Source organism: Didymella exigua (assembly GCF_010094145.1).
Source record: "Didymella exigua CBS 183.55 unplaced genomic scaffold M421scaffold_8, whole genome shotgun sequence".
NCBI classification, from domain to species: Eukaryota; Fungi; Ascomycota; class Dothideomycetes; order Pleosporales; family Didymellaceae; genus Didymella; species Didymella exigua.
In genome coordinates, this window is record NW_022984782.1 from 976,088 (window position 1) to 989,321 (window position 13,234).

The following is a 13,234-nucleotide window of genomic DNA, read 5'->3' on the forward strand; positions in this document are numbered from 1 at the left end:
CTGCAGCTGAAAGGTTCAGCTTAGATCACTCTTCAAGCAATGGTCAGATCAAGCCGGCTTTCAGGGTTAGTGGCGGTGAGGCGTTCTGTGCGACAGAGGGGAGCAGGCGATCACAGCACGAACCACGAACCATGAGTCTGGGTGGGAGCGGCACGTGAATTACAAATGTTCCAAAAGATGATACGGTGATGGCAAGCATCTTGGGACAGATAGCCTTAATGCACGGCACGGGGAAGGCGAACATCAAGCGTGACGGTAACGAACAGTTACAGCGGGCCGGCGAGGCACATTATTACTACCCATGCAAGCCACCCAGAGCCTGCGGCGCACTAGCGACCTTCGTCAACAGGGCAAGGATGATGCGTGATCCATCCGTTTCTGGAAACAAACAAAGTGCATCACGGCAAGGAACCCGGTTCGTGCAGACACGCGCGTGGATGCGCATGCCGTACGGCCGCCGTGGGTGGATCCAGCGGACCGGGCCCTGGCAAAAGGCGCCAGATCTGTGTACCAAGTATCATGTATCGTCCCGACAATCTTCTTACGCCCTTGGCGATATTTTTGTATCACTGAGACCTGGTGAGCATAGCCGACGCACAAGGACCAATGCGGATCCACGTCTACACTGTGCACGTTCTCCACCCATCCCTCAGACTAGTTTCACGAATGAGGCTGCAGGGTTTCAATTACTGATCACAGAAGACAGATCAGGGATCAGCCACTTCAGTCTAGCGACATGCACTTACCTGTCATAGAAGCTGAAACTTGGCGACCTCTACTCGCAAGCAGGCGACCGCGGATCTTATAACACCGTCTCTGTTCAAGGATTCGAGTCGACCACACTCCGTCACATTGGAACTATCCACGACACCGGTACAACGAGTTTAGACTCAACCTCCGCGACGGCCGTACCGTCATGTCCACACTCTCGCAAGGTACCCTTCGAAGTCCCACTGGCCAACCCATAAATGTCATCAGAAAGAAACAACCGCAACAACCCCGCCAGCTCCTTTCCTGTACCAAATGTCGAGAGAGAAAGGTTAAATGCGATCGCACCAAGCCCTGCTCAGCATGTTGCGCACGTGGAGCGCCCAAAGAATGCCACTTCGTTGCTGAAGGCGGTGACTATGCTCCAATACAGCAGTCTTATGAGCTGCGGAAACTTCGAGCAGAGAACCTACGATTGAAAGAGCGCTTAAGAACGAGCAAGGTCTCGAATGAGGACGACGACTCCGATCAGTCCTCAGAGTCCCAACTCGGTGACCGCTCTAGGGCTTCATCCACAAGGAGGCGTGCAGCACGTCAAAAAAGGTTCCAAGGTTCCGAGTGGTCCGACTCCATCTACTTCGGCTCTCCGGGGCTCGCAAACATCATCGCAGACGCAAGTGCAATCATACTGCGTGTCAACAACTGCTAATCGGAGGGACAGTTTGCATCCGTCAACTTGACACCCACACATGCACGATCTCTGGCGCATCATATGCCCCGCGGCCCAGATATTTTCATACCAAACGCCCCATCAACTTATCCGTTTGCCACGTTGTTTCCGGCCACTCCAGAAGAATGCATACCGCACCTACTGGGCATTCTGCCGTCCCGCGAAGAACTCCAGGAATATCTGACCGCTTTCGAGAAGCGCGTCTATATCTGCGCTTTCCCTCATCTGCCTATCGAGCTCACCAAGAACGAGATTGATCGCTTCCTTGCTGATCCCGAAAGGAACGCCAGGATGTGTCCTGAGATGTTGGCGCTGATTTTCGCTGCCATAGCGTTAGGCGCCCAGCACTCCGTTTGGGACAAGTGTGGTGGAACGTGGGAAGCTGAATCAGTAGATGCGGAGGCGCAAAGAGGTAACGTCTATAGTACGTATTCCCATGCCATTGCTCAACGGTACTGATTATTTTCAAGTTGCGGCTGCGATGCAAGCTTTACGTCTCTCATCATGCATGCACAAATCGTCGCTGTTGGCTATTGAGACACTCATTATGATTGGACCGTTCTTGTCTAATTCTGGTCGCTTCTTGGACGCATGGACGCTCTTTGGTACTACCATTCGATTGGCCCAGGCAATTGGTCTCCATCGTCACCCGAAATATCTTGATCCAGCTCCGCCTACACAAAGTGAATGTGCGATTCGGCAAACTCTCTGGTGGTGGATGCTTCACATGGACGAGCAGTACTCAATGACTTTGGGACGTCCGTTGGGGATAAGCGGTATAGGAGACTGCCCACCTCCACATGAACTAACCACAGATCCGCGCATGCTACGATTTGGAGAATTCATCAACCACTTCACCATTCTGGCCAGACAGATTCTAAGCAGCGATCAATTGTCAAACGCAAAGATTGACGGGTTCACGGATCAGCTGAGTGCGCTCCTAGATACCATGCCCGAGATGCTCCAATTCGACGAAACCTGGTTGGACAAAGAGAAGGATCTTCCCGAGTGGCCCCTGAGCATCATGGCTGCTGGTACGTGACTCTACACTAACAGCAGTATTTTGATCAATGCTCACCTTTCGAAGTCTACTACTGCAAAACGCACACATGCCTCATCCTTCTGAATCGCCAAAGAAGTGACAAGCTGGCGACCCCTCATGGATCCGCCACCAAGCTTCCTTCATCGTTCCGACCAGTTAACAAGACACCGTCTTCACCCCCTTCGCCAACGACACCCTCACCGAGTCTGCAACGGGGCAGACCTCTAGTACTTGCATCTTCTGCGGGGATCCTGACAGCTTACTTGTACTTCTACGCCCGTGCACCAGCATCGCTCGTGTCTTGGACCATAAGTCAACAAGCGTTTAACAGTTCCATGTTGCTTCTCCTTGACGCACTAGAGACGGGTAATTTTGACCATGTGAGAAAAATCGAGCACGCATACATTGTCTTCCGAGATTTGCAAGACAATGGCGTTCACAAGCTTGCATCTTTGGCGGTGGAAAAGTTGAGCTGGGGTCTTGATCAGCTACGCAAGATGATTGGAGAAGACAGCACACATCGACCTTTGAAAAGCACCAACGCCAAATTGACGACGTACGATGACGCATGCAGTGTCAGAGAAGGCCCTCGCGATACGGTAATGGGCAACACAGGCATGCAAATACTCGAGGATCAAGGCCTGCAATCATACATAACCGAATGCTTCGCGCCCTTCATGTGCGTAGGAATGGAAGCTGTGAGTGAGGCTACAACCCCGAGCCAGTTGAAACAAGAGCAGGATCCGCAGTTCTATAGCCTTTCCAAGCCGGTGGCTGACATGAAGCTGACCAGATCGAATGAGACTGTTTCGATTTCGAAAGAGCTGCATGACGGTGCAGGATCGTTCCAAAGATCGGCATTTGGACGATATTATGCGCCGCCATCACAGAACAATTTCCAGCCACCAAGCAGTGTAACGGGCCCAGCCTCGCCTGTGAGCCTTGAAACGTCGGTCCCGCAACAGAACTGCAATGGAGCAACTATCGTCTCAAGGAATCATCGTCAACAAAGAGGGCAGTCGCCTCATTCACAGCATCCGGAGTCGCGTCAGATCACTCCATCTGAGCCCAAATCGCACGATCCAAGGCCAGACTCTGGGACAGGAGGTAGCGGGAATGTTACCTTCACTAAAGCATGGCATCAGCCTGCATCAGCACCCAAGAATGATCGGACGTCAGCAGCACAGTTCAGACACAATTCATGTCCGGCGCTGCACGAACTCGCGACAACGCCACCCACTCTGCGACCCACTTACTCGTCTCCGGCGAACAAAGCGCACAGTCTTGTTCACGACGAGCACTGCGACATGCATATTCAGTGGTCGACGAATCCCGCAGCCTCTTTTTTAGATAACGCAGAGTCAGGGATGGTCATCTCGCCAATGACCGAACAGGGGTGCGTTGTCCCGAATTGCCGCCGTCCGGACGCTCGACACCAGTATTCGATGTATTAATACCCGTTTCCGAACTGTTCCACGGCTACAGGCGCTACTGGGATCGCAGCGATGAATGTGGAGCAGATGATCATAGATCAGTGGAAACGGTGGGTAGGCAATGGAGCGCCTGGGGAATCTTACGATATACCCCACTCCGTATCATGCTGCCTCGGCGCTCTTGTCTTTTCATTGGCTTGTACTTCAGCAAGCCTATCATTACGTGAATATTTTTCTGCTAGCATTGAGCGAAGGTTGTCTCTCAAAATGGGCTAGCAACCTAAAGCACCAACTAACGCCGTTTCCGATCAACATGTATCAATAAAATTTGCAACAAATTGACCCGAAAACTTTGAATCTGACTTTTGTGCTATGCGATGTGCTATCCTCCAATTCCCAAGTTGTCGTCAGCGTTAGTCAGCCACCGGCCGACAAAAAGCAACGTCGTCCCCGCTTCCATGCCGCCTGACACATTATTTTACCCTCGTTTGTATGTCGCCGGACAGCTTGCACAGCCTTGAGTCTCCTGTCAATGCAGTACGTAAAAGTCGCTATCCGCGTCTATCAAATCAAGTCGCCCACATGTCTGTTTTTGGTGGCTGCCACATCCTTGTCTCGCAGCCTCGCTGTTCGATCCTTCGCACCTGGAACTCGCGACCAGAATGCAAGCACAATGACATGCACACGTGGGATGCCAATCCGCTGTATCACAATCAAGGTACCAATTGCACCGACTGAAAGACTCCGAGGATCAATCAACCCATGCAAAAGACCAAGAGTATGTCAATCACCGCAAAAGTCCCCATCGTGGTTCACACATACATAACGTCTGCTCGCCCATCCACTGCCCCTGCAACCAATATTCACTTACGCTAGTCGACCCGTTCCGATGGTACATTCCTATCCTGATCCTCGGATTCGGGTTTTGACTGCACGAGTTAGGACAAGATGCAAGAAGGAATCGATCTTCGATCGGGTTACACGACAGCAGTGCGGAACGCGAGCTTCCCGCAATCCTGTCAACTCCTGCTACAACACGAGCTGAGCGTGTCGCCCGCGTGCCGCTCGCGAGCACCACGACTGATCGTCGAGCGTACAGACCAGTGTTCGCTACACTTTCAACGAGCATACGGGAAGGACGCCAACGAGACTCGCTCTTCTTCGCGGATGTGGAACTGGCATTGCTTTGCGACACCGGATTCACGAAGACTTTAGCCCTGAGCCCTGACCTCCAATTCTTACAGCCGTTAGTAGCTTCCATGCACCATGATATCGTTACCTTGATCAACACAGGAGACAATGACTCGGCGGAACTTGATTGGTTGAAGTTCATCCAAGCGAATACCAATCCATGAGCTACGAGCGAAGATGTAATACAGAGGTCGCATGGTGTCGATATACTTTCTTTTGCGTTCTAGAGCTTGAGAATGCATATTCTGGACTGTGGCTGCGACCGTTTGAAGGGCGTTGTCGGCGACCTGCAAGCGAGCGATGGGCGTCAACAAAGATCAGACTTCCATCCAGCATCGGCTGACTGCAGGATCGAGTACCAGACTGTCAGTCCTTGTGTAACTGTTCACAAGCCTGTTTACTTTTCTCGCACCTAGCAGGAGAAGTATTCGCCTCCGGCCGCCCTCCGCAGATCAGCCACAAGCGAGCATTACAGGTAACGTACCGAAATCTCACCTGCCTCATGGCCCTTGTATGGTTCAACTCTATCAATTTCCTTAACAGTGGCAAGGGGGAGAGATCTTGAGATCCAATCAAGACCTGCATGACAAGCCCCACAGATCCGGACCGTCAGACCGAAGGGGAGCTCAATTACCTTTGGCGCAACTACGCATGCAAAGAACGTACGATACTTGCGTCAACAGCCAGCACCAGCGCCTCGAGCCGCTACCAATTAGATTGGCGAGGTCTATTAATGAAACGTTTATGCAGAATATAGGCCTCAAGTTGAGCGCTTGGCCACCCAGGTCGCCGACCTCAGGTTGCGGCTCCATGTATCCGTATCAAGGGCTCCGTGTCGTCACCGCAGATACCAGGCTCAACAAATGCTGTGTAAAGACAAAGGGACCCCAATGATCACAGTGAAGAATGGTTGAGATCATCTTCACACGAGTCTCACATACCACCTTCCGTAGACGCAGCAAGATCGTCCACCCCTGCTGAATGCAGGGCGACAACCACAGTATCGCGTATGCAAACTCGCCAACGACCACCTGTCACTACGGGATCGGCCCGCTTACGCTAGCATGGCTCCATGATTTCCCGCTATCGAAGCCATCACACCCCGTTGCGGCTTTTGACGAGAAATAATTTTTTTCTCCAGCACACCACTCTTCAATTCGCTTCTTGGAATCCCGCCAACCGAATCTTAGCGGGACTTTTGCGGCACCATTGAGTCCAACGCAGGGCTAGCAGTCCGCTGTACGCGACTGTAAGATGGTTGCCAGCTGACTGAAATGCAATTTTTGGTTGGTGTGACGGGTGGGTCCGGACTGCAGTCTCGCATGGAGACGAGAAAGCGGCTTAATGGAAAATCGTCCACTTCTTGGCCTTGGACGCAAGGTCAAAGGCATAGTAATTGTCTTAGAGGTAGCGAACTGTGACTTGTACACTCGGTCCGTAACAATCCAATTTGAGCCTTCTTTGACAGAGACTTCCACACGTGAAAATTGACCGAGATTCTGAGCATACAGGGCAGCCTATCAAGAAGCCTGTCATTTGTGCTGCGTATGGTTGTCCTTCCAGTCGCCTCAGTAACATCGACAGATAGCACATTTCAAAATTTGTTGTTAGCGATCAAATACCATTGACTTTCGTACTTTCAGTCACAGCTTTTCAAGTACCCTTGGATCGCCAGCATACCCATCTTGGCGGCGCAGAATAATTATTGCCGCCCGGTAGGGTCCGATCAACACAGCATCCACGGCGCCTGTCCCTTCGATCAAGAAGCCAGCAAGATGTGCTCCCAAAATATTACAAAAGTCAGAAGAAGACCATCAAAGCGATGGATGCGGCCGCAGAGTGTGGCGCTACCAAAGCGACGGCAGTGAGAAGGCCGACGAAGAAGCTACCGCTTGCACACCCACTGACGATGGCAAAGGCGAACAAGGATGCACTCGTTGGCCACATTGCTAGCATACTGACCGAACCAAGTGAACATCATGATGTTGAAGCACCAATCTTATCGCACGCCCAACTGCCCAGAAAACAGCCTACAGCTGTTGAAGTGCTGAAGAGGCCGGCCAAGTCTGCTCTGTGTCAGTGCAGAACGTCCCGGGCTGTGGTGTGGTCCTTGGACCAGAAGAGAAGGAACGAACAGGCAACAACGACTGCCCAGTCGTAACCATCGTCGGAATCGCTCCTTGGACATCAGGCGGTGACTGATCAAAGAGCTCGAGATCGGTAAATCGATTCGTAAGCTGATTCGTGAATATCTCCCCCTAACAGATGAATTAAAAGGGGGGACTAGGATCCGTCAACTCGGTGGTGCTTTTCGTAGTCATCATATTGCGCTTGACTTGTCCAGCGCACTCACGAGAGCCGCCTATTGTATGCCTGTCGATGTTGTTGTCATCATGGCCAACGTTGACATTTTAGTTGGAGTGCCCGCGCCAGGGCGTGCTGTGCTGCTGACATTTGTAACCTCGGGCTACATACCTACCAGCCAATGAACGACGAGCCAAGGCTTACGCCCAGTTGTGTCTCGCTCAAGTGAACTAATAAAGATGCTTGAGCTTATGTGCAAAGTTCGCGACTGTCTGTGTGGTCAGAATGAAAGGGCATAACGGGGCCCCATGCATCATTCTGGCATCAGAGAACCCGATGCTGGGCCATTATACACATCTATCTGCTGAAACTAAATGATCTCCCTCTCTGCTCAAGATGTGCGAACTCTAGGAGAACAAAATGGTCTCGCCATATGATTATCTCATGAATCAGCTCCGCTGACGCTCCGCCTGGGCACGTGCTGGCGCACCCTAAAGTAGCTACTTAGCGTCGTGAGTTACCGCCAGAGCGTCTGGTTTATGAAATAACCATATGGTGCGCCTTCCAGCTTGTAGCCACCGGGCTGCAGCTTCCGGAAAATGGCCTTTGGGTCATACTTGTTCGCGATGCTCTTCAGCCTCGCCAAGTTCTCTTCCCCATAGCCTGGTACCACATTTTGGTAAGGTCCCGCGTAGTTCATGTAGATGTACCTGTTGTACAATCCTCTGTTCTTCGCCTCGACCTTCACAGCCTCCATGAACTCGGAGGCGGCCTTGTTCAAAGTATCATCTTTTGCCGCATCGTCCCACATCATGTACAAGAGAACGTGGAAAAGCGGTCCGTCAGCAGGATTCAAGCCAAGTGCATTGCCGCCCTTCTTGCTCATCTGCTTGAGAGCGGGGACAGTGAAGGCTTGGAACGTCAAGGAGCCTTGGTCGGGCAGTGATCCGACGTTCTTCTGATGCAGTGCTTGCATCCAAGCCATGAAGTCACGGTCGATTTTGAAGGTCCCGGCCCAGAAGGAGTAGCGATGCCCTGCAGGCATCTGTGCGTTGAGCATGTCCGTGTCTGATGCCAGGGTTCGGTTGATCGTGCTCTGTATGACTGGAGGGATCGATAGGTAGTTCTTAAGAATGGCGGGTGGGTTGGCTTCGTCAACCGGCTCGAGGTACTCAAGCTGGATCTGTGCTGCGGGAGAGCCTGCTGTTACCGCAAAGGACAAGATCTGGACGGCTTTGGGGTCAGTCTCTGTGTTCTCCGCCATCGTTGCAAAGGCATCGATGAGCTTTGGATAGTCTGCTTCCAGATGTATGCGAGTGCCACCCCACATCAAGCCCTGAGAGACCGTCTCCAAAGTGAACTTCGTCACAACGCCGAAGTTGTTGCCACCGCCGCGGAGAGCCCAATAAAGGTCAGGGAACTTGGTGGGCGTGACTGTCAGAGTGATGCCTGAGGCAGTGACCACCTCAAAAGAAGCCACATTATCACAGGCAAAGCCATAGATGTTACTGTGGTGGGAAACGCCACCCCCTAGCTGACGAAAAGGTCAGGTTCTACTCCAATGTGTGCTTATGATATCGACTTACCACAAGACCGAGCCCGACATCAGAAGCACGTCCTCCAATTACAGCGAGATTGTGCTCCGCGAGCTTCGTGTATATTGCACCCCAGCGGTTACCGGGCCCGATCGCAGCAGTCTTCTTGTCGGCCGAGAGTGTGATCTCGTTCATGTCCTCCAGCGACACAGTGATACCATCCTCAATACTAGATGCGCCAGGGAACCCAGTATGTCCACCGCCCTTGGTGGCGAACGGGCATTGTGTAAGGCGAGAGAGCAGTACCAGTGTCGCGACGTCTGCTGATCTTGCAGGCTTAAACACACAATAAGGTTTGACTGATGCCGTCTGTGTTGACCAATAGCTGTCCGTGAACGCATCGTACTCGTAGGACCCGCTAGTGAGAACCTGTTTCTTGAAGATGAACCTGAGAGAGTTGCACTGTTATCGATGTTAATAATCTGTCAGAGCAGTCGGTGAAACTCACTTACGGCGGTAGCACAGGGACTGAACAGAGATCGCTTCTCTGTGAGGTAAGCTAGTTCAGGAAGGGCAGAGACATCAACGCCGGTTGCAATCAAAGCGTCGGTAGCATTGAAGTCCGAAGGTTCAAAGATCTCTTGCGCCACCGCATTGACAGCGATGGCTGCAAGTGACAGGATAGATTGAGCTTTCATACTGGAAACCGATGGTTGCCGTCAGAGAAACCTTATGATGGCTGATGACAGACCAGACGGGTGGGAGATTGCAGCTCCTTATTAATGCTTAGCGCTTCGAAATGATCCCATTGGTATACCTTGCCGCACCACCTGCCGTGTTGAGCATACACGAAGGACGGATGTCCAGGTCTAGATAGAGGAAGGCTCTCCTAAGCGATTGCGCGTTTGTCGAGTGTGAATCGCAAGGATGCATAAAGACTTAGACGCGGTGAAGGCTCTTCATTGGCCCGACAGACTGGTTAGCGGCATTAGTATCGGAGATAATGGCGTTGAACTTACCTCGCTTCTCAAAAGCAGAATGTACTGCAAATCTTGTGGACGACATCAGTTCCTATGTGAGTGGACGTGATCTTGTTTGATAACAAGGGTCCAGGATAGACTCGGACTTTCCACTCTCCGAGTCCTGACTTGGACTAAATTTGTGCTGAGTCTATCCTTGTGAGATCTAGAGCAATCCTTCGCGCTGCAATCCATGATTGAGAGCCTCGCCCGCAGAGCAGGGGCAATCGCGGCTCCTGCGGAAGGATGGATGTCGCACGCTATGTCGGGTCTGTGTAAGCCTCACACGGTAGAGTCCAGTCAGGACGCGCCGCACTCATTGTACGCAGATCTCCTGATCGGCAATAAACAGCGAAGTATCTATGGGAACATATGACTTGGTGACGGGAGATTCGCCAGCAGCACGCCAACGCCAGGTGACGGCCCGATAGCGACCAATCATGTACCAAGCCGTGGCTCTTCCCCGCGGCCCAGCTGGGCCGCCATCCGCCCCGCCTCCTTGCCATTGAACTTCACAACAATATTCGGACCGACCAGTGTGACGCGAAGCAATTTCCTTGCATGGTGGTGTGATCGTGTTTTGGGTCTTCTAAGGGTTGACCTCCTTATCGCCTTCGGAGAAAGCTGCACCAGGTGCCTACATCAGATGGATGGATGCATCATGAAAGTCGTATGAGGTGTGCTGTTGATTAGGCATGATCGCTTCAAAGTTGCTGAACCGGCCACGAGAAGTTCAGTCCTAAAGCCGATGCCCAAATTTCTTCAGTCTCTCAACGCCATTGGCGGTAAGATCGGAGCTATGACACGCCCTATCCTTGGCTATGCCATGTACCCATGACGGACAGGTGAAGGCTGTCTGCAGCCCTCACTGCGTACGAGATGAAACACGAGTAGTATAATCTCGACTACAGGTTCCCTGCTTCCGTATTTCTAACTACGACTAACTACGACGCTTTCCTGGTATCCCAAGCGCAGTAATGCACTGTCACTCCTCTCCATCCAAATCCTCGCCATGTCTGAATTGACGAATGGATTCTCCCAGGGAACCGTCCTCAAGGTCGCATACTCCATGCTTGGATTGACCAGCTGTGTCGTCCTCGCGAGAGCCGGCCTCAGCATTGTCAAGCCCAAACAGTTGACAGCATCCGATTTCCTCGTCTTTACTGCTTTCGCGTGCTACGCGATCATGTGTGCTCTCTACATCGCTCTGTCGCCGTACATGCAGAGGATATACGACGTTGCCAACGGCAAGAGACCGCCTTATCCCGAGTTACAGTACGAGATTGTCAAAATGACCAAGATGATCTTCGCGGCTCCCTGTATGTTCTGGATGACACTCTGGTCTATTAAGTTCTCGCTCCTGTGCCTGTATCGCAGACTGCTCGTAGGTCTGCCAAGGCGTTACAGAGTCATCTGGTGGAGCATCGTTGGCGTTTGCCTCGTGGTATGTATCGCGTCTTATTTGAATGGACCTGAGCGGGGCACTGACTGTGGCACAGACGTTCGCTGGAAACTATGTCTTCTACTTCAGATCTTGCGGCACCATATCAGGATTTTGGACAGGCGGTTGTGTAAGTTTTAGCCAGACTTACACCTCGACAACGTACTGACTTCTCGATTCTAGGCAGGTAATGCAGCGAAAGACGCGCAGTTAGTTAGTCTCTACTACTCCTTCACGGTGGACACAGCCACAAATATCATGGGTCAGTCTCCTGGGCTTCGATCACCACTCTCGCATCGCGACAGTCTCAGCTGATTTATCGATCCAACAGTCATGGCTCTGCCCATGAGTCTTACCTGGAATCTGCAGATGCCGCGCAGCAAGAAGAACGCCATTCTCACGCTGTTCGGAACTGGTGTCATCTGCATACTATTCGCCTGTCTCCGAGTCACACAAGTCGCTGTCAATGCCGCCAAACCTGAGGCTGCAGGGCAACCACTGGACCCCACATGGCTAGCTATATGGGGCATGGTAGAATGTTCTATCGGTATGTATGCAGACATATACAATCCTCTCTCCACTAACGCTTTCGAAGCGGTCATCATCGGCTGTTGTCCAGCCTTCGCGGTGCTCATAAACGCGGCCCGAACGAAATTTTCATACGACTCGCAAGGCTATCAAAAGCATACTGGGGGCACCGGACAAGGAAGCAGCAATGTGCAACTCCGAACAATCGGCAGCATGAGAGCACGTGAGCGCAATCAACATTTGGGCTTGGAGACGACGGACCTGCACTGGGCAGGCGCACACAGTAGTCAGGAGCAGTTGAGAACAACACACGATGGTATTCTTGTCTCGACTACTGTGACGCAAAAGGACGGCACGGGCTTTGCGGTCGATAGTCGAGAGCGCTGAGACCACAGTCGCACTTTCAGTCCGGGAGCCGGACGCGGATTGACGTCGTAATGCAGAAATCTAGGCGTGAGGACGCAGGAACTCGACGTCAAAACCTGACAATGATAATACCTCGAGACTGCACCTTTTCCCCTCAGCAAACGCCGCCTTTCCAATGCACATGGCACGAGAAATCGCGAAACCCGCACTAGCAACAGCGCTCTTAAGTCCTCTCGCGCCCTCGATGCCATCAACCTGAATCACCGTCTCCTGCGTTCTTCTCTCCTTGTTTCAGAAGAGAAAACATACCACCCAAGACTACCTACTACATACCGCATCATGCCCCTTAAGCATTCAGCCTGAATCTCCATCTCCGTCACTCTCCTCCCTACCAGCGTGTCCAACCGCAGGTATACGACTACGGTGAAGGTCGGTTTCTGTAGCCTACGGTCTAGAGTTCCAACTAATACGTGCGGAAACTTACAGCCACCTAATCTGAGGCATAGACGTAGCAGAGACACTGTACTAGCTGTAGTACTGCAGTATAAGTGCTCTGATTACGCGACCAGCGCGCGGTAAACCACAAAAGAGAGCCAATAGGCTCAGCATAGCGCCGCGGTGTGAGCAGCAATTGAACAAAAAAAACAAAAAGCGCGCACATTGGGTCTTGCAGAGCGCGGGGTGGTGTTGAAATATTTGATTGAAGGAGTCTGGTATGAAGTACCCTCCAAATAGGGGAAGAAGAATAGGAGGAGACAGCCGACTGCGGCCAGATCAAGGTAGAGAATGCCGCAGTCGAATCTAGGGAATCCTCATGGCACGAACCCACAGAATCCAACCATTACATCGTTCATCGTGCTGTTGTTCTGCCCCTTGGCACTTCTTCGTGGACGCTCCTCTTAGAAGCCAGGCTAGCCTCGCTACCACAGCATGCAGA

At 52.1% G+C, this 13,234-nt stretch overlaps 5 protein-coding genes across 5 annotated transcripts; 4 read left to right on the forward strand and 1 right to left on the reverse strand.

Moving 5' to 3' along the window:
• The first annotated feature begins 52 nt into the window (after positions 1-52).
• Positions 53-836, forward strand: M421DRAFT_377440 (uncharacterized protein). Its single transcript, XM_033589826.1, has one exon. It carries the CDS (start codon positions 189-191, stop codon positions 753-755), a length of 567 nt encoding a protein of 188 aa, XP_033450845.1. The 5' UTR covers positions 53-188; the 3' UTR covers positions 756-836.
• A 788-nt stretch (positions 837-1,624) lies between these two features.
• Positions 1,625-2,754, forward strand: M421DRAFT_377529 (uncharacterized protein). Its single transcript, XM_033589828.1, has one exon. It carries the CDS (start codon positions 1,833-1,835, stop codon positions 2,478-2,480), a length of 648 nt encoding a protein of 215 aa, XP_033450846.1. The 5' UTR covers positions 1,625-1,832; the 3' UTR covers positions 2,481-2,754.
• Positions 2,403-3,190, forward strand: M421DRAFT_418894 (uncharacterized protein). The gene is made up of 2 exons (XM_033591933.1): positions 2,403-2,952; positions 3,000-3,190. The coding sequence occupies exons 1-2, from the start codon at positions 2,816-2,818 to the stop codon at positions 3,043-3,045; spliced, it is 183 nt and encodes a 60-aa protein (XP_033450847.1). The 5' UTR covers positions 2,403-2,815; the 3' UTR covers positions 3,046-3,190.
• A 4,393-nt stretch (positions 3,191-7,583) lies between these two features.
• On the reverse strand, positions 7,584-9,859 carry M421DRAFT_377456 (FAD binding domain-containing protein). Its single transcript, XM_033589827.1, has 3 exons — positions 9,456-9,859; positions 8,995-9,405; positions 7,584-8,942 (listed from the first exon to the last, which is right to left on the reverse strand). Exons 1-3 carry the CDS (start codon positions 9,639-9,641, stop codon positions 7,926-7,928), a joined length of 1,614 nt encoding a protein of 537 aa, XP_033450848.1. The 5' UTR covers positions 9,642-9,859; the 3' UTR covers positions 7,584-7,925.
• A 754-nt stretch (positions 9,860-10,613) lies between these two features.
• M421DRAFT_377665 (uncharacterized protein) lies at positions 10,614-12,686 on the forward strand. The gene is made up of 5 exons (XM_033589830.1): positions 10,614-11,406; positions 11,462-11,533; positions 11,587-11,665; positions 11,735-11,950; positions 11,999-12,686. Exons 1-5 carry the CDS (start codon positions 10,975-10,977, stop codon positions 12,316-12,318), a joined length of 1,119 nt encoding a protein of 372 aa, XP_033450849.1. The 5' UTR covers positions 10,614-10,974; the 3' UTR covers positions 12,319-12,686.
• The last annotated feature ends 548 nt before the right edge of the window (positions 12,687-13,234 follow it).